This window comes from Grammomys surdaster, unplaced genomic scaffold (assembly GCF_004785775.1).
Source record: "Grammomys surdaster isolate TR1022 unplaced genomic scaffold, NIH_TR_1.0 220, whole genome shotgun sequence".
In the NCBI taxonomy this organism is placed as follows: domain Eukaryota; kingdom Metazoa; phylum Chordata; class Mammalia; order Rodentia; family Muridae; genus Grammomys; species Grammomys surdaster.
Window position 1 is genome coordinate 1,389,706 of NW_021604665.1, and position 27,399 is coordinate 1,417,104.

Sequence of the window (27,399 nt, forward strand, 5' to 3'; positions counted from 1 at the left end):
GTGGCCACACTACCCAAGTCTCACCCCCAGCCCCATCCTCCACCTCACGTGTGCCCCACGGAGACGGCCTCCTGCTTACAAGAGCTCCTGTGTTCTTTCCTTCTCTGCCTTCTCCTCCCTGCTGTTGTCCTGGGACTCATGGGTCCTCTGGGCAGGGTGCTGGCGTTGGCACAGGGAAAGGCAGGGTTCATAGTTGGTGAGGAGAAGGGAGTCGAGGACACAGCTGGGGAGATCAGAGCACAGCCCTGTGAGCCCCAGCAGGGCCCTAGTCATTTGCACAGGGGTCAGAGAGGAGAACCACACACTCACACGGACACAGACAGGCATGCCTTCTCCCCTTCACCTAAGTCCCTTATTGTGTGATCTCACACAGGTCTCCCTCTGCCCCCGCCCCCTGAGCCTCACAGACCTCTAGGGACAGGCTAAGTGATTCAGGGCATCCCTCTTGCTCCTATGTTGGTTTTTACCCCATGTACCGACACCGCCCACCAGGAAGGGGTATTGGGACGTCAGCATTGCTGTAGCAGCAGATACATTACATCGGCTCTGGTCCTGGCCTGCAGGTGCCCAGGTGGGTGCCTTGCAGTGGCTTGGCCTTGGACTATGGCAAGAGGGAGCACAGGGGTCCCAGCGGTGCAGCTGCTCACTCCTCTGTATTCTCACTGCGGCAGTGGGAAGAGGAAAATGGCCTGGGTGTCTGGGGTTGTTCAGGCTGACTATTACCCACAAGTCAATGGTGAGACCCAAGATCTTTGCACTGTCTAAGCCAGCAAGGCATAAAACACTCTGTTCATGTGCATTGCTACCCACCATGGGCCAAGCATTGTGACCAAGCTCCAGCTGCATTGACAGCCAGGAAGGCCATTCCCCCTCAGGGAACTGGCTCTGGACTCCAGAGGTTCCCTGCTGAACAAAAGCCCCTCTGTAACAAACTTCAGGGGCACAACAGGTTGATGGGGCCCACAAGGCCCCTAAACTTCTGTGGCAGCATGGACCATGTGGAGCTCCAGTGATTGGCTACCCCCATTTCTGGCTCTAGGTTCTATTGTTGGTTCTGTTAAATGGGCCCTGGAGAGTGGCTGCCTCCTTGGGTTGTAGGGAAGCTATGAAAGAATCCTGAAAACTTCCAGTAGGGCCAGGCCCTTAGCAGAGACTACGTTAACAAATCCCAGCATCTGGCTCCCACAGTTCTTCCTACAGCCTCTGCAGCCCCGGTTTTCCTGCCAAGTGTGACAGGCAGTCCTCCTGCCTGCTCAAGGCTTTGTCCTAGAACTCTAGTGCCTCAGAATACCTCCCTGCTCCATTCCAGGTTTTGGGTCTTGAGACCTGCCGAGGTGCCTACCTGCCTCTGGGGGCTTTAGGGGTCGACGACTCTGGGGTGCGGGCAAGATCTCCAGTCGAACCTTCTCAGTCACACTGGCCAGGAGCTTAGTGGCCTCGACCAGTGAGCAGTGTTCTGTGCTGGTGCCATCGATGGCGAGGATTTGGTCTCCAGCATGCAGGGCACCACTCCTGAGGAACAGGGGCACAGAGAGGCTGGTCCAGAGGACAGAGCCACAGGTTGCCTCTGCCCTGCATAGCCCTGCATCACCTCACCTGTCCACCACGCTAGCTGGCTTGATACGGTCGATAGTGATAGCTGGCTTGTTCCGGTGGGAGCCGGTGGTGAGAGAGATCCCCAGGGCAGATCCTGGGGTCTTGGCTATTTCTACCACCAAAGGGCCTGAAGCATTGGCCACTGTGTCTGGAATGATGGGGAGGGAAAATATAAAGATTCGTGGAAAGTAAAGGTGCCTGCTGTCCTGCCTGGCCTAACTCTGAGGTCCTCTAGTCCTTACTGCTAAGGAAGGGGATGGCATGGAGGGAAGAGATACAGCCACCAGCAAATCAGGTCCGGCCTCCATTGTACTTCAGAAACATCCCTTACCTCCACCACAAGCACCCTGGCCTCAGGTCAGCTCTCCCTGAGGCAGCTAGTCACTTCTTTAGTCCCTGGCTTCTACCTTCACCCCTTCTGTCCTGGCTCCTTCCCATTCAGCCATCCACTGCAGCCAGGCTGGCCCCTCACTCTTGGGCTAAAAGCTCCTGCCCCAGGGCATTTGCACTTACAATTCATCCTGCCTCAGAGCTTCCCCAAAGGTTCACTCCTTCACTTCATGCTCTAGTTAGAGCCTATGCCCTAGGTTGCTCGTGTGTGCATACGTATGTGTGTGTGTATGTGTATACGCATGGGCACATGTGTGTGTGAACACATACACAGAAGTATGCTAATTGGCATCCCCTCTCCACAACTAGACACTTCACCTGTATTGTCCCTGACAAATCCCCAGGGAAATCAGGAGATGCCTGATACTGTCAAGAGGCCCAGAGAAGCTAAGGCACTGGCCTAAGACCACAAAGTCTTTATAGTATTGAGGAGCTGGGACCTCTTCTTGCCCCCACCCTCACCCTCAGACCTGAACGTACCTGGGGTGGCCACGTCGTACTCCACCTGGAAAAGGGCCTCATGGCTACACTGTTGCAGGGTGGCTATTGCGGTGGCATGGCTGGCCCCATGCAGTGGGATCCCGTCTATGCTGAGCAGCCTGTCGCCCACCTTTAAGGAACCTTCCCTACGTTGGAGACGAAAGCCCAGTCAGGAATGGGACACACAGAATGAGTCAGGGGTGAACAGGTAGAGTATATGTAAAATGTATCAGGCCAGCTCTGATGCCCTCTACCCACAACATGTCTGAGCTGGGTGTGTTCTTCAAGGCCACTCACATCACAGCCCAGATAGAGTGTCTGCCTGGCTGGGGACACACAGCATCAGAGAAGGCGCAGTCTGCTCATTGGAGTCTCTTCTCATTGTCCCCACCCCAATTTTCCAATAGTGACTCTGGCCCAGTGACAGATGAGCTTGGGAAAGAACTCAGCAGTGCTCCAGTTTGGGCCCAACCCCTGCCCTGGAATGTCACCCCTGACAGGTGCCAAAGCTATTCCAGGAGGTTCTATGAATAGCGACACATGCAGGGCCCCAGACCAAGACCAAATTTAGATCTACAACAAGCCTGGTTCAGGCTTCTCTTAAAATGGTCAGGAGTCTCCTGCTCAGAGAGCAAGGGTGAGGGGTCAGGAGACAGCAGCAGGGCCTGGACATATTCCTTTCCTACACCCTGTCCTCCCGGCCCTGCTGGGCTGAGTCAGGCCCTGTTGGGACATGAGAGGTTTCCACAGACAGTCCCAGGCAGAGATGTCCAGTCACAGGGCCCAGAGTGCTTTGCCCCAGGCTGAGTCAGGAAGATGCTGGGAAGATTCAAGCTGGGGTCTGTCCTAGCCACTTCCATCAGTTCTCTGAGTGATTCTGGGTATGTTGTCCCCATCTGGTCTCGACCTCCCATCTGAGAAATGATGTGAAGACCCAGGGCCTCAGATAACCACGAAGTATCCACATGGCTTCCATGTGTCAAGTGGCCAGGGGACATGGATGCTTCTGTCTCAGGCAGACTCACCTGTCTGCTGGGCCACCAGGTCGCACATAAGTCAGGACCAACGGGCGGGATTTGTGCAGGTCCTCATGGGCACCTCCTGGACAGAAGTCAACAGGAAACTGGAGTCACTTACCTACGGATCTCCTGGTAAGCAAAGGCCTTGACACCAGCCCAGGCAGCCTCCCTCTCCACAGTGGGGGATGAGGGACAGGAAACACAACGACAATTCTCTCTCGGTCACATAGCGTGCTTCTCCTCCTGAGTGCTCATCTTCTCTTCCTTTTTGCCCTGGTTACTAGGTAACTAAAACTTGGTCATGCATCTGCCTCAGCTTTCTACCATCTCTGTGTGTTCTCTCGTCAGCCATGCATGCCTCATTGCTTCTCACAACTGTCCTCTCAATGTTTGACTCAGTGGTCCTGGGTTCTTTAAAGGGCTAAGCAAGGACTGGTGAGATCTGGTTAAGCAGGCAAAGATCCTTGCTGCCCAGACTCATGGCCTGAGTCTGTTACATGGAACCCACACAGCAAAACGAGAGAACTGACTCCTACACGTGCTCTGACCCCTACACACACACGTCATGTCACGCATACGCATGCGTGTGCATGCATGAGCACACAGAGAGACACGAGGTTAAATAAATAAACCGAGAAAGTCCTCATCAAAATGTAGGTCACATTCGACCACGTGACGCAGAACACGCATGGGTCCTTGTGACCTCGTTCTTGTCATCTCAACTCCAAGGAGAGCTGTCACACTGACCTCTGAGGACAAAGCCAAAGCTGTTGCCTTCCTTGTAGAGGGAGACGTCCACCGTTTTGGAAATGATCCTCGGGTTGTTTTCAGGAGCTGTAGAGAAATCAAGGCCTCCTTTGAGTCTCTCTGCCACATCTCTGTGCTGCTGGTAGATGTGCCCAAGGCTCACTCCAGGAGAACCAAGTGACCAGCCACAGAGTCACAGCAACGACTGGCCTCTCTGACTTTACAGGCAGAGGAGGCGGGGCACTGGAAGGTCCTTATCTCTACCCAACCTAGTCCACCACAGACAAGGGAGAGGGCCTGATATGCTCGTGAGGGCCACAGCAGAGCACAGGATTCAGAGAGACTTGGGGCTAGGCCAGGCTTGCTTCCAATGACTCCAATTAGGTCTTTAGACCAACTTTAAAAATTCAGAGTTGGGAGAAATCCTAGGCTGCCATGGTCAGTGCAGGGCAGTGGGGTTGAGAGCAATGGGTCAGGAAACAAGTTACTCAGTCTGTGTCCCCAGACCCCTCTCTATCCAGCGATGCAAGATGACAGGTTATGAACAGGGTCCCACCACCACCTGTTGACAACATACTGTGTCTACCATGTTCTACCATGTGTGTCCAGCCTCCAGACATCACCCACCCTGTCTAGGTGACCCCCAACCCCACCCCAGGCCCGGGCAAGGAGGCATCTGTGTCCCCCCACGCCTGAGGCAGTGGACAGAGTTCCCCGTCCAAGGGCACCCACCGGGCGGGGGCAGCTCATACTCCACCTCCAGCACCACGCGCTCGCCCACGTTCTTCAGCAGTGTGATGATCTCATCATGCCGGAGCCGGGTCAGATGGATCCCATTCACTGAGCGGATGTAGTCGCCCACATTCAGTAAATCACTCCTGAAGCAAGAAAGCCAGAGCCCAAGTTGGGTCAGTGCTGGCCTCTGGGTACCAACATTCACACCACCCTCCCCTGGGACCCTCAGAGAGCTGAGACTCAGAGCGGTCCTTCCCCTGTCCAAGGCCACACAGCAAAGGGTGAGATAGCACCTGTCTAACCAAGCCTGAGTATGACATCCAGAACTCCCCAGCCTGTTCCACTGTGCTGGCCTGGTGACAGCATCATGGTGACATCACTGACCATCCTGCACAAGCCCAATGGTGGCCTGCCCATTGCTCTTCTTTTGTGTTCTTCCCACAGTCCTCTGAAGCCCTTCTGATCAGTTCATCTGGACACTTAAGTCAACTTCCAGCCCTTGTTGTCTAGGGGAAACATCTAGGACAGTGTGTACAGAGCACTACCTTAGTTGGAAGCCCTGGAGGGCTTCCTGGAAGCAGTGGTTTCTGTGTTGCATGTGGAGGGATGAATAGGAGTCTGCCAGGAGGGTGCCCAAGGGGCAGAGGGAATGACATGGAAGTGTACATGGCCTTGCTTGGGTGGGATGCTGTGGCCCCAAGGAAGGAGAAGGAAAGAGGCTGGGCCTTGAATCAGCATTTGTTAGAGGCCTCCCTGTAGCAGCCATCAAGCTCCCTCACTTATCTGTCTCCTCCCATTGCCCATCTCCCACCTCACACCTCTTACCTGGCTGCCAAGCCCCCAGGTCTCAGGTTGGAGACTCTGGGCTTCCCGTCCTTGTCAGTCCCTCCCGAGATGGTCAGGCCCAGAGTACTGCCCTCACGCTTGATCAGCTCCACCATGGTGATGCCCCGGAACTCCTCTGTGGGCAGACAGGAGGGTGAACAGGTAAGCATCCGTTCTGGGGATGGCTAGGGCAGGCAGGTGGGCACTCCGCCACTTTATGCTGGGTAACGACCCTGAGGGCACAGGGCCAGTCAATGGCAGTGCCGATACTTCGTGAGTCACTGGAACTCTCAGGACAGAGCTCAAGGCAAAGTACGATCCACCATACCTGGAATGCTCTGGCGCCGGTACACCAGGGCCCCATCAGCCCCCGCTGGGTCCTTCCCCCCTTTTGAGTAAGGCCCATCATCTGTGGGAGAAAGGTAGAAACTGGAATCAGAAACTGGCCCAGGTCCCACTTTCATGTTTGGTCCACTGGGGGAGCTCTTCTACCTCATGCTGTGCAGCGCATTATAACCAGTATCCTACAAGGGGTGTCCCAGGGCTCTCTTCTGGCTAAAGGCTTGGATAAGGATCCCCATGTGGGGAGCTTCTCAGCCAACCTAAGGTTGAGCGTCGGACATGTCCATGTCATAGTCCGTATTGTTATCATGGGTAATATTACTCAAACAATCCAGAAAGGAAGCTGAGGCTCAGAGAGGGAGAAGTCGAGTTCAGGGTCACACAGCTTGGAGGGTTGGATGGGGGGAATGATCTAGCTTAGAAACCTAGGCCTGTTGGCTCTGTCCCAGGATCTAGATGCATACCTGGTAAGACAGGCACTTACCATGGTTTTCATGACCAGACTTGGCCAGTGCAATCATGTGTGTGTGTGTGTGTGTGTGTGTGTGTGTGTGTGTGTGTGTGTTAATGCTTTACATTATTACAAACCCCACTTATGTGTAAGCCGGCAAACCTTAGCCTTACGGGGTGGAAAATCTCTTCCATTGCATCGTGAAGTAGTGTTTCCCAGCCCCCTGCCCTCCTCTCTCTCAGGAATCTTAGCAGATAGACTGGGGCCTGCTGCTCTCTTCCCAGATCCTCACCACCCCTCTTTCATTTTCTGTCTTCTTGTCTTCCTGGGATGTGTCTCATCTGCACAGACATTTGTCTTTGAGGGATTTTTTAAAAAAGAGTAATTAGAGTACAGCGTGGTGGCACAGGTTGTAATCCCAGCACTACAGGGGCAGAAAGAGGTTACGAGTTCAAGGGCAGCCTCAACCCTATAGTGACTTCAAGGCCAACCTCAACCCTATAGTGACTTCAAGGCCAGCTTATTCTGAGACAATTATCAAAACAAAACAAAGAGACTCCCCCCACTCCTGATATTTTAAATATAAAGAGAATACAGTCAGCCCTCTTTTTTCACACCTGCAGATTCAACCATTTAAAAAAAATGTTTGGAAAACAACTGCTCCTATACTGAACATGCCCAGGCTCCCCCTCCCTTCCATGAATCCCTAAGCAACACAGGACAGCAGCTCTGACAAACTCGGACATTTTGCTGGGCATTTAAAAAAATCCAGAGATGAGGTAGCTTAGTTGTCCCTCAGTATTCATTGGGACCCCTGAAGGGCCCCAAGTCTGCAGATTCTTCAGTCACATTCATAAAACTGTATGTTATTTACACAGCTAGAACCTTCTGACACAGATGGCTGAGTAGCACACTAAGCAAGATGATGACCAAGAGGAGACTCTCGTGTGTTTAGTACAGACAAACTTTTTTCCTGATATTTTTGATGCGTGGTTGGTTGACCCACAACAGCGGGACAAGGAGTACAGAAAACTGTCCCTGGAACACACATAGGTGTCACACAAACTAACAGTGGTTTAGAACCTGATCTGAGCTCTGTAGTTTTTGCTATTTGCAGGCCAAGGAAGCATTTCCCCTTCAACACCTGGGGACAATCCTAGCCCAGCAGAACCTGCTTAACCCAGAAGGTCGAATGGCTCAGTGGGCTACACTGGCCTGGGGGAGCTGTGCCTTTCCCTGTCTGCTGACTGATGGCTTCCTCCATCTTTTCCCAGTCTCACCCACATGTGTGCTTCCAAACAGCCTGAAGTTGCCAGAGTGTCCAGGTCACCTGCTCTGTGGGGAAGCCGCTGCCCCTCTCTTCCTGCGGGTCCCTTGCTTTACGGCATTCCTTCTCTGGACTTTGCTATTCTCACAGCCGTAGCCTCATTAGATGCTCACTGTGAACCAGGGAGGTGAGGGGGGCATGTTTTGAGACCTTCAGGTCCACTTGACAGATAAGAAAACTGAGGCTCAGATTGGCAGTTCCAAGGTAGACTCTGTGCTTCTATCTCCAACCCATAGTCCAGTACCTCTTCATCAGACTGTGTGCCAGCTTCTCCAAGCCTCATTGTTCCCAGCCCCTGGATGACAGTCATTAAGCTGACAGGTTCCCTGTGCAGTCTGAAGAGGGGGCATCCTTCCCAGGTACCCGGTGCACCTGCAGCTTCCTACTCCTCCCTCAGCCCTTGGTTGATACTGCACGTGCCCCCATCAGCCCTTTACGGAAGACCAACTTAGAGCAGAAAGGTCCATCCTTCTGTCGACTGTGCCTGTCATTTGACAGCTGTGGGGTGGTATCTCCTCCCTCAAGCCTCAGGGCTAGGGTCAGACAGAAGCCATGGTCCCTCTGCAGGTGGCAAAGGCTACATGACTCATCTCAGCTAGGTCTTTGTGAACTAGGGATCAGCCTGGGTCAAAAGGTTCACAGCACCCCCGTCTCCATTTCCAGGCATTGATAGACCCTGAGACAGCCAGAAATGATTCCAGGAATTGTCAAGTGTTCCATGGGGGCTCCACATCAGCCTCCACTGAGGACCACAGTTCTATGAACAGGGGTGTGCTCAGCCGAGATAGAGGAAAGGCTTGGCTAGCTAGGGTCAGAGCCACAGCTCAACCGAGACCCAGGGAAACCTTCATTATCTTTAGTTTGACCCAGGAGAAACTGTCTGGGTTCTCCATTAACTCTGCTAAAAAAGAAAAAAAAAATAGCCAAACAGCAGCTAAAGTGAGCAGCATTTTAGGGTTCCTGGAGTGGGGTCCCCAGCAGCTCCGTATTCACTCTCCATTCCAGACCCATGCTCACAGCCGTCGCCGATTCAGGCAACACACCATTGAGTATAATGCCTCCCGTTACTGCTCCCTCGTACGTCCTTCATTACCTCCAACAAGACGCTTCTAAGCTAATACAATTAGAAAGGCTTCATTCCATCAGTGATGTGGGCAGATGTCTCTAGTATTTCACCAGGACAGTTCTGAAATTGAAATGTGTCTCATCCCAGGCAAATCAGATCCTGTCATCTAGGCTCCCTCCCTCTTGGGCAGTCCTGGGGAGATGGGAGATAAGCTTCAAGGTTTATATGTCTGAGGGGAAGCCTGTGTTTGAAGGAAGATGAGGACCAAGTTTATCCAGAGCAGAGCAGTGACTCCCTTGGAAGGCAGTCCTTAATACCTGTGGGTTTAAGGTGGATATTTGAACCCTGAAGATAAAACAGAGAACTGCAGCCTGGGCATCCCCAAATGCTGCTCTCGGTAGTCAGGCTTTGGCAAGCTAGCTGCTGAAGAAGAGGACCCCATTCCCCAAGTGTCCCTATGGTGTCCTCCCAACCCGTCTTTAAAGATGACTGTCCCCCCCTTTCTTTATCCAGATCTTTTCCACCACTGAACTTGGCCATTGTAACTTCTAAGAGGCAGCTAAGTCATGTGACTCTTCTAGTCTTAAGACACTGGGTGGCCCCAACTTTCTCCTTCATACAAATCCTGCCAACTTTGGGCTCTGGCTGCCAGCTGTGTAGTTCCAGGTTTTGATGGGATGAGGTTGCAAACTAAGGTAATAGCATTGTGCACGGCATCAGTAATCAGGGACTGGGGAGATGGCTCAGTGGATAAAGTGTTTGCCACACAATCATGAGGACCTGAGTTCAGATCCCCAGAACCCACATAAAAAGCCAGGCATGTGCACATGCATCCATATACACAGAGAGACCTGAACAAGGCCAGGCATTCCAAGTGGAGCCCAGAGGCCTCGATTGGAGGTCAGGAGATCACACTGGCTAGGAGAGCTACTGGAGAAGAGGCTTTTGTATCTAACACCCCTTCCCCAAGTCATATTCAGAGTAACCCATCGTGAATGGGTGATATCAACTGATGCCTTTTTAAGGGGGACATCAGCCCCCTCCCTCAGGACAACCTTGTGATGGGAGAGACTGAGGCAGGATTCAAACCAAGAATCAAAGCATAATCAGAGCTGCCAACTGGCTGCATGCCCTGAGCCACTAATCTCTATCTGTAAAGTGGGGGTGTCTCCCTCACTGAGAGCAGTCAGAAATTAGGGGACCACTTTATTTATAGATGCCTCCATGAGGTTTGGCTCCCAGAATCCCCCCTCAGGGAACATGCTCATGTTCTCCTGTCCTCTTGCATCTTTTTTTTTTTTTTGAGAGGTGGGGGATGTTCTTGGACCTGGTAATTACATGCTTAGAGATGAAGGCTTTTCAAAAAACATCTTTCCCACCAATTTCAGCTGGAAACGTGCATAAAAAACAGGGATATTTTTATCTGCATTTTTCTAGTCTCCTTCCAGCAATGGCCAATTATGAGCACTACTTCAGTCAGTCGGTGCTGTAGAAATTGCTTCAGAGGGAAATTCACTTCCGGGGCCCATGGGGAGCCAGGACACAGACCTGGACACCTGGTCCTGGCTGCCGCAGCCAGACAAGTGGAGGTGGGGGAGGGTCCTTTTTATTTTTTCTCAGGCAAATCATGCTGATCCACCCCGTATCTCTCTTCCTCTGCAGCCCCAGGGAGCTACTGAGCTGACAAAGAGAAAAGGAAGTTTGTCCCTTGCCAGTCTGCTTTGCCAGGGTGCCGCCTAACTAAAGTGCCAGGAAAGGGGCACGGGGGATGTAAACTCAGCTCAGGCCTGTCATCTGCATCAGAGGGACTTGAGCAAGCTGGAGATGAAGACCCCTTAGTGGGACCCCTGTGTTTCCATGACAGCTGGATTAAAGTCCCCACCCCCCACCCCTGTGGATCTCACTTTCCAAACGATCTGTGGAGATTCGGTGACAATTCCTGGAGAGTAGCCGATTAGCATTATCTCCCTGTCCAACCTTGACCTGACCCGCCAGGCTACGGGAGGCACTGTTGGTACGAAGAGGAAAGGATAAACTTTGGAATCAGGCCAGCTTGACATGCTGATACACGGATAGAGAAACTGAGGCAAAGAGAGGGTAAGTATTGCCTCATGGCAAAAGATGGAATGGGCTTTGAGCTAGGCCTGGTTCTAAGAATTTCAAAGTCATTACCACTCTGATTTCACAATAAGCCCAAGTCAAAATGCCACCGGCACTATTCATGTGATAGAAGGAGAAACCAAGGCACACGGAAATTAAGGGAACTACAATAAGGACACTCAGCCCTGGATACATTCAAGCCCAAGCCACCTGGCTTCCCAGGACATCCAGTTCAGCCCTCTGAGATCCCTCCCTCTGGACATAACACCTCAATCCCTGGACCTCTCTGTTCAAAGAGACATTCTTCCACAGTGACGACCCTGACCCTGCAGGGCTGGATCAGCGCAGGGCTGAGCTATGGATATGGGCTATGGTCTCCATAGCCAAAAGGCCTCTAAGAAGCCAGCTTTCCATGGACAGAGGCATGTGGTGATAGATAAGACAGCCTCAGCACACTGTCAATGGCATGAGCTGAGCAGTCACACATCAAACAGGAAGCCTCTCCATGCAACGCCAAGGTGGCTAGAGAGAATGAGAATTGGCAACCCTGCTGGGCTTGTCCTTGGCCTGTCTGCTGCAAGCATCCACACAAGCTGCTGCTCACTGAGAAGGAAGGGGGCAGTCTCACAGGGGTCTCTGTGATGGGGTGATAGCTGGTGAGCTGCAGATAGTTCTGGAACCAGGTGTCCCTGACTCAAGAGGGACACATCCTTCATGCCTAGCTCTGCTCCTTCTACCTAGCAAGAGCGCAAAAGAGCCCAAGTGAGGATGAAGGAGCTACAGCCTAGGTAGGGTAAGACTCCTGGGAGCTCTGACTAGCATCACTCTCCCCTCTACCTGGAAGACTCCCCAGACATCCACAAACCCCTTCTCTCTCCTCCTGCAGTAACCTGATGGAATGTCCCCAACCCGGGGAAGCTATGCCCATGAGTCTGTTGTACGAACTCACCCCAGCACCTCCCAAAGTCTCTTCCCATTTTTTCCTCAGCACTCAGATGATCAGAAAGACTTCACTGCACTTAGGAGTGGAGGGAACAGGACTTTCTAGCATTCTATAGGAACCTAGCTTTTGAAATCAATCCCCATTTGTAGAAAAGGAGAATGGCCTTCAAAAAAAGCATAATGAGTGGCCAGAAGCCAGGAACAGGAAGGGGTTGAGCCTGGGTGGAGCCCACCCCTCCCTGACTCCAGGCAACTGGCTGATCCCCAAGTGGGTGACCTCTAAGGATTCCCCTATGGCCAAAGCCCAGGCATAGAAATGGCTCCAATGAAGCCTCTGGGAAAAAGGGTGTCAGCAGGGACCCCTCATCGTGCCTCAGTTGTCCTGAGTCCGGAATACTGGGTGGCCAGTATTCACTAAATCATGGCAGCTCCTGGTGACAAAGACATCTTTGTGGTCAGGAGCTGGAGGCCGTGGCCATCCTTCAGGCAGGAGTTTGAGGGCAGCATGTGTATGCAGGCATGGAGGACATGCTCAGCCACTTTAGTCTGAGTCAGGCCTACAGTACATGTTATCTTCCATCCCACAGATACCCTAGAGGCTCCAGGAGAGAGCCTGGACAGTCCCAGGAAGGGCTCTGAGGAAAGAGCCGCCCGGGTAGAGTCTATCCAGGCCAGAGAGAGATAGGCTGCCTGCTTCACAGGCCTCAGTCGCCACGGTACCCCACCCCACCCCACCCCACTCCACTGCAGTGTGGATATATGTGCAGTGACCACCTGTTGGCTCTCTTCCCCTGCTCTAGGAGAGGCCCTACAACTAGGCCTGGCTAGTGAGCCACCCCATGGTTGGTTTACCAATGGGCCTGGGATCCATGCTGAGCCCTGAGACTTTTGAGGGAACTATTGGAGATAGACTCTCTGACACAAAGCTTGGAGAATAAGACAAAGAAACCGAATGGAGAAGCGGGGAAGGGAATGAGGAATACAACCTAGACCCTGCTGTTCATGAAGTTCCATTTCAAGACTTCTCTATTTTTAAAAAAGGAGCCTCGGGATTGAAGTCAATGAACGCTGATGCAGGTGTGAACCTATGACCCAGGGAGGACATTCTCAGGGGCTAGAGTGGAGAGAGACTCAGGAAGCATCAGAGTAGAAACCAGGGAGCTCAAAGAGGCCTTAAGAGCTGTAACCAGACTTCAGGCTTAGCCACTCCCTCCTGGGAACTGAGGGGTTGAGGCAGGTCAGGAGAACACCAGAACACAGGCCTCACTAGAAGCCCAGAGGCCAAGAGAACACCAGGACAGGCTCTGATATGGGCAGAAGCTTGAAAGCCAGGAAGAGAATGGGGCGAAGGCCCAGCAGGCTTGGGTGAAAGAAAAGCACAGAAGTTTCAACCTCCCCAACTCAAACTGTATGACAGGTGTCCCTTGAAGGAGACCTGGGATGCTTGGTCCCTACCATGGAAACTGTAGAGAGGAGTGTAGACCTCAGAAGGTATTGAGAGCATTGGAGGTGGTAACCCTTAAAGGCATAGAGAGCAGAGTGAGCCACACTGTTGGGGGAGGTCAGGCTGGCCCAGCAGGATGAAGTTAGGGAAACAGACAGACAAACAGGGACAGGGATCACCGTAGTGCCCCATAGCTCTTCCCCAGTCCCAGATACTACCAAAGCTAGCTAGAAATGTAACAGCTGGGCCCCGCCCCTCTACTGAGTTCCAGAGCTCCGGGAAACCTTCGTCCACCCTGGCCTCAGGGAAGGCTCACTCCCAATTGGAAGCCCCATGCTCCCAACAACTGACAGCTCTACTGCCCCCACTGAGGCAGGAAGAGCAGCCTCCCTAGGTCTCTGACTGAACTCCCTGTAACCTATGCCCAGGGTCAGTCCTGAGAGGCAGCCTTCCAGTGACAGAACAGCTCCAGAGCAGAAACACAGCCCTCAGCACCTGCCTGGTTAGAGATCCCATGTTCTCTTTCCACCCAGACTTCCAGAGTGGCAGCCCCATTCCTACCATGCGGGCCCCTCTCTGCAGCTAGTTGTGGTGCCTGCATGCTCCACGTACCTGCCTCTGCAGGGCTGTCCCGGCTGAGCCCACACAGCATGTCTGCTGTCTCTGCACTGCCCACAGCTCCCAGACACACACTAGGTTCCTCCCTCACTCTCCCCGGGGAGGGGCCCAGGAGCTCCCTCCCACTGGCGGGGCATAGTCCACCCACTGCAGCCTGCTCACTACTTAAAGGGGCCAAAGCTTTCTTCACTGTGTCTCCAAGATAAATATCTGAGGCCCCCTCAGCCAGGGGCATATGGCAGCACCCTATTATAGAACAGAATCCTAGGGACCTCCTCAGTCTCCTGGACACATGACTTTGGTCCTAAAGTGCCCCAGGGTTTTGACAAATGACTTTCTTCCCTCGGCCTCAGTTTTCACATCTGGAAAGGAGTACAGACCTTTCCAAACTTTATTCTTGTAAGGAACAGACTTCAGCAGGACTGCATAGGATTCCAGTCATGAGCCCCAAAGTGCAGTGGCCTCTCTCTGGCCATGTGATTGCCCCCTAGGCACTTCTGCAGATGCTCACAGTCCCCCCCACCAAGAACCCAGACATTGATCTCTAACCACCCCCCAGACCCCACCTTTCTCTCTGCCTCACTTTTCTCTCTGGAAGCTGAGACTTAGGGACCATGAACCTAATAGCCTACCATATAGTGTCCACAAGCATCACATGGGGACTGAACATGACAGGCGAAGAATCTTCCACATCTAAGCTTGATGGACAGGGACAGCTGGTCGTGGGCTGCAGTCACAGCTGGCAAGCTGCCCCTTGCTTGCCCCAGATGGGCCCCAATCCTGTGCACTGATAGACCTCCTTCACTCAGGGCTCAGGACCAACCAGGCAGATCCTAATGTAGCCCCAGGACCCCTCCAGATGGGGAGCCTACACATTGTTCCTGCCCCATCCAGTTCTCCCAGGGCTACACATGGGCACTGAGAAGAAAGGCAGAGGGTTAGTGACACAAGGCACCAAATAGTGGCCATCAACAACCAGTGCAAGTGCTCAGTGCACCTAGCTGAATGCAGCAAGGATTTAGATAGAGGGTCCTTGCTCTCAGGGAATTCTCGGCAGCCCAGCCACTATGGAAGTCAGATTATGCTCACAGACTACCCTGGGCCAGCTTCAGATGGATCCACATTCTCATCTGTCTACAGGCTCAAGTCCCTGCCCTGATTTCACTCCCTAAGAGGCCTTCCTCATCAGGTAACCTTCAGTAGGGAGGGATGGCAGGCATGCTGGGGGGAAGGGCCTAGCTAGACACTAGGCAAGTTTCCTGGACCAGCACTGAGGTCAAGGCCAAGATCTAGGAGCATTGTACAGCCCTGGGAGAGGTAGTAAGGCTGAATCTCATATGAAAGAGTCATACCAAGCAGAGAGAGGGCACAGGCTCCATGGGTCTCTGTGCCTGGAAATGGAAGGAAGGTCTGGCTATGACATGGACCTTCACCAGGGAACAGAGGGCTACCTGAGCATCCCATCCCCACATCAGTGGGAAGGAAAGCACCAGAGGTCCTCTAGCAGAGCCTCCCCCATCTGCGGACAGTGGCAAAAGATACACAGGTCTTTGGAGTGACGTCTGCTCTTTAAGAAAACATTTGTTCTCTTGACAGATGCGTCTTAAGAGCCGTTCTGATTGGCAGTGGTAAGAGCGGCTGGAGCTCTTCGGCTCTTCACTGTTCCTTTGGAATTTACTTTTGTGGCTGAGAAGCCCTTGGAAAGGTCATTCCATGGATTAGGAGGAGAGCCGTCTGCACAGCATTACTCTGAGAACCTGTTGTGCTGGGCACTGGGGGGCCGGAGACAAAACCAGCTAGAAAGAAAACAGGCACTGCCTCTGCCCTGGCCCAGCCACCCCATCACACAGTTTAATTTTATCCATGCGTATGTGAGGAAATGACTGTTGATCAACCTTGGAACAAAGGGGGTCCAAATGTGAACTCTGACAGAGAAAGGCTAAGCAACTTCTCCAAAGTCACCCAGCTGATCTGGGCAGGAGGTGGCGGGGCAGGGTCTGAAGTCTTGAACCATCAGGATTTCATGAACTAATAAAGAAGTCTGGGGGTGCAGAGGCGAGCACGTAGCTATCTGGAGAAACTAGGAAGAGGCTTTTGATCCTGATTTTGAAGGATAAGTAGGAACAAAAAAGTGACTACCATGTGAAACTGTGGGCAAGGTCTTCCTGAGAGGTGAGAGGGAACCTGTAGATATAGCCAGATGAAGTCTGTGAGGTCTCGTTCCTCCAGGGTCTGAGGGCTGTTGTTCACACCACCACTGGGGACTTGCTGCAAGTGTGGCCTCCCGGGCCAAACCTATCTGTTAACAAATGCTTCTGAGGTCTGAGTTTGCTTTCATCCTACAGGCAATGGAGAGCCACAGATGGTTGGTTGTAGGGGAAGAGCGTGAGGAGTCTTTGCCAGGACCTCAGGCATCTTGGAATGCTGTTGAGGAGTTTCACCTGAGAGCCATGTCCAAGCCAAGCTGCTCCTGGGACCTGCTCCAGCGACCACCCCTCCAGCCCAATGCCACCAGCCTCGGGGAAGCAGAGGAAAGGGAAACAGATTGCAGGGTGTATGCAGTGGCTGGGAGCCAGGCCTTCTGCAGTTCCCAAAGATAGCATCTGACTTATCTGCTCTGACACACTGGAAGGATGTGAGGGTAGCCTTGGGTGGGGGTGGCTGGACCACCGAGCTGGCAGGCACACCAGTCAGAGACTCAGCATCTCCACACCCAGAGGCTGTATGCCAGAGGATGATTTGCTCATTCAAGCCTCTCTGGCCTCAGCTTCCCAGGGTGTAGAATGGGAGCACAAAGCACTCATCCCAAAGTCTTGGAACACCACCAGGCATGATGAGACTGGAGCAGGGCTCCTCACAGGCCTCCTGGGCCTGCAGTTAGGATGTTCCCTGATGTTCTCATGTTGATAGATTCCCAGGGCGCCCAGAGACTCAGGGGTCATGACCGCAGTAGACAGCGGTGTGTGGGTCCTGGGACAGAAGCCTGGGGACTGGATTATGCCTTCCCCAGTCTGGTGACTGCACCATTAACCCTCACCTCCACCCCATCGGCTGCCTACCTTGGACTCTAGGGTCCAGCACAGTGAGGCCAAACCAGACTGCTTCCTTTATACAAGCCTTTGGCTCAAGGATTCCACGCCATTGCTGGAACAGAGACACCTGTACTAATGGTCAGAGAAAGCATCCATCCATCACCCACCTACCAAGTGTGGTGTGATACACCAAGACAGTGTCATGGACTAGCTGCTCTGCCTCAGGAGCTTTGTTACCCACAAGCTGTGAGTGGCCCCAGATGTTACGCTCTAAGGGGGGAGGGTGGGACCTTGGAAGAATTTTCCAGAATTTGACAGTACTGATATGGCCCCTGCAGGGCTGGTTCCAGACTCCACCTTCCTCCTCACAGGCACCCTGGCCCTGGAGGTAGGATGCTCCCTGGTGTCCTCATACTGATGGACTCCCAGGGTCCCCTCACTCCCACAGAGACCCAGGGGCTGTAACTACAGTAGCCAGCAGACCATCCACTCTGTGGTAGGAACCTGAGATCAAGAGGGGCCTTAGAGGTCCTTCCAGCACTGAGCTATGCCCTTCCCTTCACAGTCCAGGGCTGAGTCTACTGTGACATGAGAAAGCTGTGTTCCCAAACCCGCCAGGCTCCTCAAGTGACAAGCGGAAATTAAGTCTGTCGGAGAGGAAGGCAGAGATGGCAATAGAGAACTGTGAGATAAACCCTTTATTACTGTGGGCTTTAGTGGTTTTCTTCTCCTCCCTCCCCAAGCAGGGGCAGCAGACCCTGGCCTGGGGCCTCTGCATCACTCCTGATAAACACTTCCAGAAGGTGGGGGCTCTGCGGAAAGCAAAAGCCAGCCTGCCATTCTACCTGCCACAGGGGAAGAGAACTGAGACCAGAGTCCTCTGGTCTATCTGGGTGTGTCACACCTATTCAACATACACACATTCTCCCAATCCCTGTGGTCCCTCAAGGACAGTGTTGCCTTATAGACTCACCTGATCCCAGTGCTAGGCATAGCAGAACATGAGGGAGTCACTGGCTCAGGGTTTCAGGAGAGTACAAGAGCAAAACATGGCAACCAGTGTAGAAGGACCATAGAGAGGAAAGTTCCGGAAGGTTCAGAAAAGCCACAGCCAAACCCAAGCAGAATGGGAGTCACTCATGACTTCCTCCATCCAGAAATTTCTGTGGAAGCCCCATGTTGGAGACAGGGAACCAAGGTCACAATGAATCCCACATCTTCCTTTCCTCAAGACTAAGAGGTGAGCCAAGGCTGGAAGCCAGGCCATCTGTCGGCAGCACAAACCTGTCCAGAGTGCCTGGAACACACAGAAGTGCTCCTGACATCCCATGTCCCAGGGAGCTCAGGACTGTGGACAGAGGGTTGTTGTTCTTCAGAGGGTGGCGCCCCTGCTGTACCTAAGGAGTCTCTGGTGACCAGGAAGGGTCTGGTGCCATAAGCTGGAGCCTGGCTGTGGGAGAGGCAGCCAGGTTTCCCCCACCCATGGGCTCCATGCTTCCCTTCATGTCGGTAATTACCTCCCTTCTGGAGGGAGGAGACAACAGCGCACAGCCAAGCAGAGTGCTTCCCTAAACCTCAGATTCCTCCTCCAAAACACAGAGGATGTGTCTGCTTCTGTGAGGTTTGGTTGAGATGTTCAGGATGTGGGCCATATGAAGGTGGTTGGTACTGGTTTGAACAGTCACAGTCCTACCTCACTGTAGTTCACTCTTCCTCTCAAGATCACTAAGCGCCTAGTACCTCACTCATAACATTCAATATGCACCTAGTATGTCACTCAGAGGACATTTACTAAGCATTTAGTACCTGCCAGAAACTAAGCTGGATGGATCTGCTGTTTCTGCACTGAGGGAAGCAGACAGATCTCACCCTTCCAAAACTCCCCAACTAAGATACCAGAGACAGATCAAGAAAATACATATTTGAGGTTGTGTTGGACACAGGAATGATACTGGGTTCACAGTGAGGCAGTGTTCACAGGAATAACGTGTCACCCTGTGTTACAGTACCTGGACAGACCCCTGGAGGGTAAGACATCTGTGGCCTCTCCTGTGATGACTGCAGAGTGAAACACTGCATGCCCTAAAAAAGTCTGACAGGGCCATGGAGTCTGTCAGCCTGAAGGTCCCTGGACAGGCAAGAGGGTGAGCTGTCTCAAGAACATGTGTGTTCCAAATGGAGGGGCCTTCACACACACACACACACACACACACACACACACACACACACACACACACACACACACATCGCCTTCTCCAGAGCTCTCCTCTGTGGACTCTGGGCAGCCATACAAGAGTTTAGAGGGAGGGTCAGTTAAGGGTCTGAGACAATAGCTAAATGGAGGGCGTCTCTGGGGAGCTAGTGTAGACGTCAGTTGACCTCTGTCAAACCACCTCCCCAACTCTCCTGCCCTTGGGGATCACTCTGCCCCCGTAGAAGAACTTGGGGCCCTTTGTCTCCCTCCCCACCTGACCTTTTGGTATCTTTCCAAACAAAAATCAAAACTCGAATCATGTCAATAAGAAAGAGATCTTGGGCCAGTAGTGGAGGGACCTAGGTCTGAGGTCCAAGTATAGCTCACCAGGGACCTACTGTGTGCTGAAAACAGACCACTGTGAGAGCAGACCACTGGAGCATCAGCCTCTTTCTCAGGAGAAGCCACGTCCAGGGATCAAAGATGACGCAAACCTGCACAGGTGAGGTGGACAGAGCACCCCAGCAGTGAGGATGGCTAGCACTAAGTGTGGGAAGTTCCCAGAGGGTGTAAGGGAAGCCCGCAGCAGCACGGTCAGGAGCAGGCAGACGGGTGTGAGACAAAGGGCACCTGGTGTTATTCCTGGTACCATGATTGCTATGTGGGTAACACAGGAAGACAGGCTCCAGAGGCCACTTCAGTGCGCCAGGATGGATGGATGCAGTTGCTTTTCGAAACAGCACTTGGGCATCTGCATTCCAAATATGGCTGCTAGCGGCAGAGAGCAAAGGGCGAGCACAGGGTGCCTTTGGGAAAGCACCTGCATCAAGGTCAGCCAGGATCCTGCCTCCCACCCCTGCATCAGGCATCACCCTCTGCCTGAGTGCAAAAGTCCTAAATAGGGGTCAGCATTTATTGAGCACCTACTGGATACGCCACACTACATGTACAGTGAGTGTCTCATGGATTTGTTTTTTCAAAAACCTCATGAGGTGGGTACTGCTGGTAGCATTTTACAAAAGAGGAGAAACTGAGACCCACAATGGGAGAGGGGTGTGGCCTGGCATGCATAGCTCAGCTGGCTTGAGATCAGAATTGGGTGCTTCCTCCTTGGGTCCTCTTTGAAGGCACATTTCTCTGCCTAGAATGTTCTTCATTTTCTCATCCTCTCTCCAGCTTCCACCTGTTCCTCCCAGAAGCCTACCTTGACTGCACTAGCCAGTTCTCACCACCTCCTTCCAGCCTTCCTTCCACTCCCTGGCCCTGTCCTTCCCACTCAGTGGGAGACCCTTCACTGCCCCGGGTCCTGAGGCTACACGCAGGAAGAGCCAGACAAGTGCCACTGAGTGACTAAGACCTACACAATTAAGACTCCAATCCCAGAATCATTGACATTCAAGGCGTTGCATCCCATCCACAGAGAGGTCACTGCCCCCTGAGCAGCCTGTCTTGCACTGGAACATCTAGTGGGTGAGGGGCACTCATGACTCCTCACCAGAGCCAATGCTGCCTCTGAGCCTGGCAGTAAGAGCCACAGCTCTGAGGTGGATGTGGTTGGACTTAGCCCCTGTGTATGGCTGGACCAGATGGTCTCCATTCATCTGCCATCCTGAGACCTCCCCCTGGGGAATTCCCCATCATCAGGGAAGAGGAAACAAGCCAAAGCATTGACCTACACCCAGTCTCTATACAGCCTCTCTACCCAGTGCCTAATGGTGCACACAAGGGGGAAACTGAGGCTCTGAGACAATGGAAACACAAGTCTGCACCACTGGCCACACCTACTGGCTTCTCCCAGTTTCTGCATATTTCAGACTGCATCTCACATTCTGTGTATCTTCTCTGCCTCAATGACACTAGAATAGCACCTCCATCTGACAGATGAGGGAATCGGCCTGGAAGGACCTTGAACTCAGCCATTTTGATGTTCATAAGATTCCTAAGGGGCTTCACTGGACTAACATGACCCTATCTGGTTTTGTATCCTTTTGGTAGACTTGAACATTGAAAAAGAGTTCTGTAACTGAGGATAGCTGGTGGCTGCCGTGTAAGGGTGTGAAAAGGACCATCAGGGGGCTGGTAAGATGGCTCAGTGGTTAAGAGCACTGACTGCTTTTCCGGAGGCCATGAGTTCAAATCCCAGCAGCCACATGGTGGCTCACAACCATCCGTAAAGAGATCTGATGTCCTCATATGGGGTGACTGAAGACAGGCTGGAGTGAGCGGAGAGGCCCCATAGTGAGCAGGGGGACAAAGCAAGAGGAAGAGGGGAAGGGGAAAAGAAGAGAAAAGGAAGGAAAAGAAGAGAAAAGAAAAGAAAAGAAAAGAAAAGAAAGGAAAGGAAAGGAAAGGAAAGGAAAGGAAAGGAAAGGAAAGGAAAGGAAAGGAAAGGAAAGGAAAGGAAAAGAAAAGGACCATCAGGGAATCTTCACACCCATGTTGAGCAGTCTCCCTGAAGGAGCTGGAAGGTGGAGGCCTCGTTGGAACCATTGTCGGAGGCAGGGGTTGGAACCTTGGATTTCTGGGACATTCTAGACACTTGACAGGTAAGGGTCCTACACTCCTACAGTGGCTCATCAGGAGGAGTGTCGTGGAGTGTCAAACCTGGATGACCTCCCTCACAGCCTCCCTCTCTTCTATCACAAACACTTTGAGGGAACCCAGCTTCCAGTTGGCACCATCATCTCCCAGACCAGACATGCCCTGCCCGTCCCTAGTACTCTCTGCCCTGTAAGTCTTTCCACACACAGCTCTGCTGTCCTGTCCCCTAGAAAGTTTACCTAGTCCCCTAAGGTCTTCCTGATGGCTGGATGTTCACCCTCTTCTCCACCTAGCTACCCCCAGAAGAGCTCAGTAGCAAGGCAAGTGGCAAAGAGTAAAGAATATTCTGGGAGTTTCCAGGGGCTCTGAATTCAATCTAGACACCCCCTCACACACACACACACACACACACACACACATACACCTCTGACTAGCTGGATGTAGAAATTGCCCTTCCAATATGTAAAATGGGGTAGAAATTGCTCTTCCAATATGTAAAATGGGGTGCACATGTGAGCCAGGAGAGAAGGGGGACCTGTGGCCTGTGGGGCAGCTTCAGCTCAGTCATAGTCTGGGGCCCCTTTCATCTCTATCCCCAAATTAACCCCCCAGTGACTTGCAGCTGCCTCCATGGCTCAAACACACCCATTCTGTAAAGGACAGGGACCTTGTTCAAGGTCGTCCCTTAAGGACTCCAGCTGCCCCAGTTGTGTAGCAGCAATTGGAGCTGGCTGGCTCTGTGCCGCCCTGTCCGCCCACCTGCCCACATCTGCTCTGAGTCATCGATACCTCGGCCAAAACAGGAGCGTGGGGGCTGCAGAGACAAGGTTAGCCCAAGGACACTATGTGAGTAAATGGAAGTTGTGCTGAGGAATTTTTATTCCTAAGAGGGCAGAAGCAGGACACAGAAGGGAAACTGAGGCCAGAAAGAGTAGGATTACCCAAGGACGTGCAGAGAGTTAGAGTCGGTTCTGCCTAGACCTCCTGACTGATGGATGTTCTTTCCACCCTGTCAGACCTGCAGTGAAGGAGGCAGGGCCAGCAGCCTTCACAATTATCTGGGCAATTAAAGCAGGCAGATGGTCCTGCTGGACTGAGCATTCAAGTTGACAAACGGAGACAGCACGGGGCATTAGCTGACGAGATCAGCACAGGTTCCAGTGGCAGGGATGTGAGCGAGGTGGGTAGGCGGAGGCACATTTCACTCAATGTGTGCTAGATGAGAGAGGACTATGGGATACTTTGCCCTCTCTATGCTTCTTGTGCACTGCAGGCCCTGTGGTCCAGCTGAGTCTGCACTCCACAAAACGGACACAGACAAGATTGTGTGTGGCAGAGGCTAGGCATGGGCAGTACTAGTAAGCTGAAGTGTCCTGCAGAAGCTTCAGGGCCCATCAAGGCTGCCAAGGTCCCCCTGGGCAGAGCTCCAGAAGGCAGAGAACCTCAGGGATGCTAGAAAGGTCAGCACATGTGTGAGGACATGAGTGGGGACATCGCAGAAAGGATGCTGCTCCCAGCAGAACAGGAGACACACTGACCATTGAGGAACAAAATACCCTGGCAAGATGCTTGGGCTTCGTAGTTATCTTGCCTAGGCAGACTCAGACTCCATCATTTCTTACACATCTGGGTTTTGAAAATCATTTCTCTTTTAGCCTCAGATTCCCTAGGTGCAATGTGGGCAACTTAGCTCATAGCTCCCAAGTCCAAGAGGAGAACAAGCATGGACTTGTTAAGTACAGAGCATGGTATCTGACAAACAGCAAGAACACAGAACAAGGCAGAGCTTCACACCAGCCTACCAGGACGCTGAAATCCTGGAACAATCCCAGGATGAATTTATTCCTTGGCGCAGTCTCTAAGACACCTGGTGCCCTAGACCTGGAGGAGGGCAGAAGCCCAGGAGAGGGACCAGTGGACGAGCACTGGAAGGAAGGAACGTTGCTTGAGTGGGAGTCAGAGCTGAGCCTCATGGTGCTAGGGGAGGTAGGGCTGTATAAGAAATGTCAGGAGTTAGCTGTGGTGGCCAGGGTGAGTCCTGGGGAGAGTCTCAGGGGTTCTCCTTCCCTGGGGGTGGGAGGGAGGAAGAAGCCACCGTGATGTGTGGCCACAGCTAGGAGAGGAGGATGAGGATGTCTATTCTGACCTGTGCTGTGCCCTTAAGACTTGGGGCAGTACCAGGTACACAATAGGTACTTGATACACTTTGAATGAGACAGGGCAGTACACCCTGTGTCAGCATCGATTAATTGTGTGCCCTGCAGCCCTGTTTGCGTAAGCTGTTCCTTCTGTTACTTATCTAGCAAATTCCTCCTGAGAGCCCTCCCTAGGCTTCTTCTCAAAATCATTGTTTCCTTCTTCCGGTATTAACTGGACCCTTGTACTTCAGTTGACAAATATGATATGGGTCTCCTATGGTCACCTAGCCTGTGACCCCCACTTTCAAACCATCAGAGGATAAGGCCCTTGAAGGTCTTATTTGAAAAAGAGGAGAAACAGGAAGATCTATTGAAAACATGGGTGGGGATGCTGGTGAGGTGACTCTGGGTGGAGAGCCTTGCCAACGAGCCTGATATGAGTTAGATTCCCTGGACACACTGACTCCTGCAAGCTGTACCTCGGCCTCCTCACATACACCATAGTGCGTGTGAGCACACACACTATGATATGTAAAACATATAACAATAAAACAAGGCCATGGACTGAAGGTAAGAAAACATGTCCCCAGACATTAAAATAAAACCTTGAAGGACGAGAGAGAGGGATCAGTGGTTAGAGCATGTTCTGCTCCTGGAGAGGGAAACTAAGGACTCAGGTTTGGTTCTCAGAACCCACATCAGGTGACTCATAACCACCTGTAGCTCCAGTCAGGGGACTCCAACGCCCCCTTCTGGTCTTTGTGAGCACCTGCTTGCACACAATACACATACAGAACATATAAAATAACTGAATAAATCTTAAAAATATAAAACCCTGAATATCAAGCTAGGGGAACCTCTTGCTTCCCACCAAGACCTCAGAGCTCCCTCGAGCAATAGCTCCATGCAGTGGTGTATGGCTGTGTGTCTCCCAGAGAGCACCTCTTGTGTTAGAAGCCAGGCCACACCTTCTTCACGTAGGTCCTCAGCCAGCCAGGCTACATGCTTTTATACTTTGCCACTTCTCCATGAGGAGCTCAACACTCAAGGGCCTGGCTGCTGTGGGGCAGAGGGTGTAACGTGGAGCAGGGTGCAGAGAGGCAGGAAGAGGACAGGAGGATCCAGTTCACACCTCAAGAGCCCCGTCTGTGCAGGGCCCAGCTCCACACTCTAAGTTGCTATCTGAAGCCGGTGGCTTTTCTTGGTCTGCCCACTATAGTGGAGAAACTGAGGTGTGATGGCTGTCATAGCCACACTGAGAGTGACAGCCAGGGGTGAGATTTGAACCCAGGTCTGTCTGAGCAGACACAAACACTTCCTTGGTGTCCAAAAAACACATCCTCAGCCTTTCTCCAGATCTCAGGGTCTTCCACAGAGAGCAGCCCTAAGATGTGTTCAACCACAGTAGCATCACAGGGTCCTCAGGACTCATGGATCTGAACAACAGCTTTGAAGAGGAGAGACCTCTTAGGGCACAGTGGAGAGTTCCTGGGCAACCCTGGTCCTGATGCTTTTGTCCCTGCGGAGACCTCTAGAGACCAGCGGCTTACAGGCCAGAACGGGTCCTGGAGCCCTCTACTTCCTATGGACCCTTTGGCCCCTCCCAGGGGAGCGGCCCCACTTCATATAGGTTCTTCAAATGCTAATAAAATGGTCACCGAATGCACATCTGTAGCTCAGCTGTGTGGCCTTGGACAAGTTTCTTAACTTCTTTGAACCTCAGTTTTCTACTATATAACTAAGAATGGACTGGCATTGAAGAACTCAGTGGGGACTGTAAGGAAAGGCCTTCTCTGACACACCCTGGCACTGAACTAAGGTCTTTGTTGTTAACAGCCTGGGAATTCTTAGCTCTCAGCCTGAAGTACAGGACTATGAATCTCTGCCATCCTTATCTCCTGTATATACATGGAGAACAGAGGGCCGTAACACGTGACATCTAGGGTCACACAGACTCTTGGGGTTTAACACTCAGCTCCACACTGTGCTCCCCGGAACACTGCAACCTTGTCCACACCTGAGGCCCCTCTTCTTCTCCAAGAACTGGACCTGTTCCAGGTATAGGACCAGTGTCAACTCAGAGTCTATTCAGCTTGGACGAGAGCCAGGCCCAGGCTTCACCATCAGCCCTCAGGCCCCAGCCTGCACCAGAGGTGTGAATGTGTGCAATCACACACTGACACACTGCCAGCCTGCTCCAACCACAACACAGCCCCATAGTCTGAATAAAGAGGAAAGAAAAGCCTTTTAGGGATACATCCCAGGAGGGATGTTGAGGGGTGGGGACCAGAAGCGCAGAAAAGTAAGACATAGAAAGACACCGAAAGGGACCCTTGGACAAAAACAGGAAGGGTGGGAAAGGGCAGTGTGAGCAAATAGGAGAAAGGTGTGGGAGAGACACAAGGACAGCCATTAGGACAGGGAGAAGCACCAAAGAGAGGTGGAGACCCCGAGGGGACTAGACAAAGAGAGATGGGGTGGAGAGAAAGGAAGATACCCAGAACACAGGGAGACGGAGCCCCAGAGAAGAATGCAGAGAAATAAGCAACTGACAAGTGCCAAGGGAAGAGACCCAGATTCTAGGTCCCACGAGGTATGTCACAGAGATACCCCAAGCACCCAGACAAAAGCAGGCTAGGAGACAGTGGGACCAAAGGTAGAGAAGGAGCCTCCCCAGTGGCTCCTCCAGCACCCCACAGCAGTCTCTGCTCCGTACCTTTGGGCCTCCGCCTCACCACGCCCAGCCGCCACTTGAGTGACACCGCCAACATCACTACTGCCCGCCGGCAAGTCCCAGACCAGGAGCCCTGAAACCTCCCTGCAGCCGCCCCGCAGCCTCGGAGCCGGGAGCTGGCGCCTCTGCGCTGCGCCCCAGCCGCCTGACTGGTGGAGGCTGGGCGCTCCTGGCCTCCTCCCTTCCCGAGTTGCTAAAATAGATAATCCTCCCCAGAGCCGGCAGCAAGGCCCTTCCTCCACTGCAAGCGGGGCGCCAGAGCAGATCTATCTTCCCAGGTCCTGGCATGGAGAACCTATATTCAGCACCCCAATCCTCTATTTCCTCTTCCCGCCAAAAAAGTGCCGCCTAGCCCACCCCAGCTTCTGCTCAGCTCCATCAGCCTCCACCTCTTCCTCTGCCAGCTGTTGGGTCTCTCCATCTAAAACTGCTCTGTGAAACTTCTCTGCCCGAGACCAATTGATTGACCCTCGGATACCCATGAAGGGCTGGCCTGCTATGCCACAGAACAGACCATTGGCAACATGTCCCAAGCCCCCAGTGGGTACCCCCTGATTGATGGGCATGAGTCCACAGGGCCAAGCATTTGAAAGGAGCTTCCTAAACACATGTCCCATTTCCCTTCCTATTGGCTAAGCAGTATTATCCTTGGGGGGAACTGAGACACAGGATCAGCCA

The 27,399-nt window shown here is 52.7% G+C and overlaps 1 protein-coding gene across 3 annotated transcripts in view; it reads right to left on the reverse strand.

Annotated features, from left to right (window-relative positions):
* Grip2 (glutamate receptor interacting protein 2) overlaps positions 1–26,817 on the reverse strand; it is a 46,433-nt gene extending 19,616 nt beyond the window's left edge. Inside the window, exons 1-11 of one of the 3 annotated variants that reach the window (XM_028773046.1) lie at positions 26,704–26,817; positions 6,121–6,201; positions 5,793–5,928; positions 4,965–5,110; positions 4,233–4,319; positions 3,492–3,567; positions 2,467–2,612; positions 1,597–1,744; positions 1,343–1,512; positions 540–662; positions 80–223 (exon numbers count right to left, since the gene is read on the reverse strand). In XM_028773046.1, coding sequence (XP_028628879.1) covers positions 80–223; positions 540–662; positions 1,343–1,512; positions 1,597–1,744; positions 2,467–2,612; positions 3,492–3,567; positions 4,233–4,319; positions 4,965–5,110; positions 5,793–5,928; positions 6,121–6,201; positions 26,704–26,758 — 1,312 coding nt within the window. In that variant the 5' untranslated portion in view covers positions 26,759–26,817. Of the gene's footprint in view, positions 1–79; positions 224–539; positions 663–1,342; positions 1,513–1,596; positions 1,745–2,466; positions 2,613–3,491; positions 3,568–4,232; positions 4,320–4,964; positions 5,111–5,792; positions 5,929–6,120; positions 6,202–14,025; positions 14,142–26,703 lie in introns of those variants that run through there. The other 2 variants (XM_028773047.1, XM_028773049.1) reach the window with 2 other exon arrangements.
* Positions 26,818–27,399: the final 582 nt, after the last annotated feature.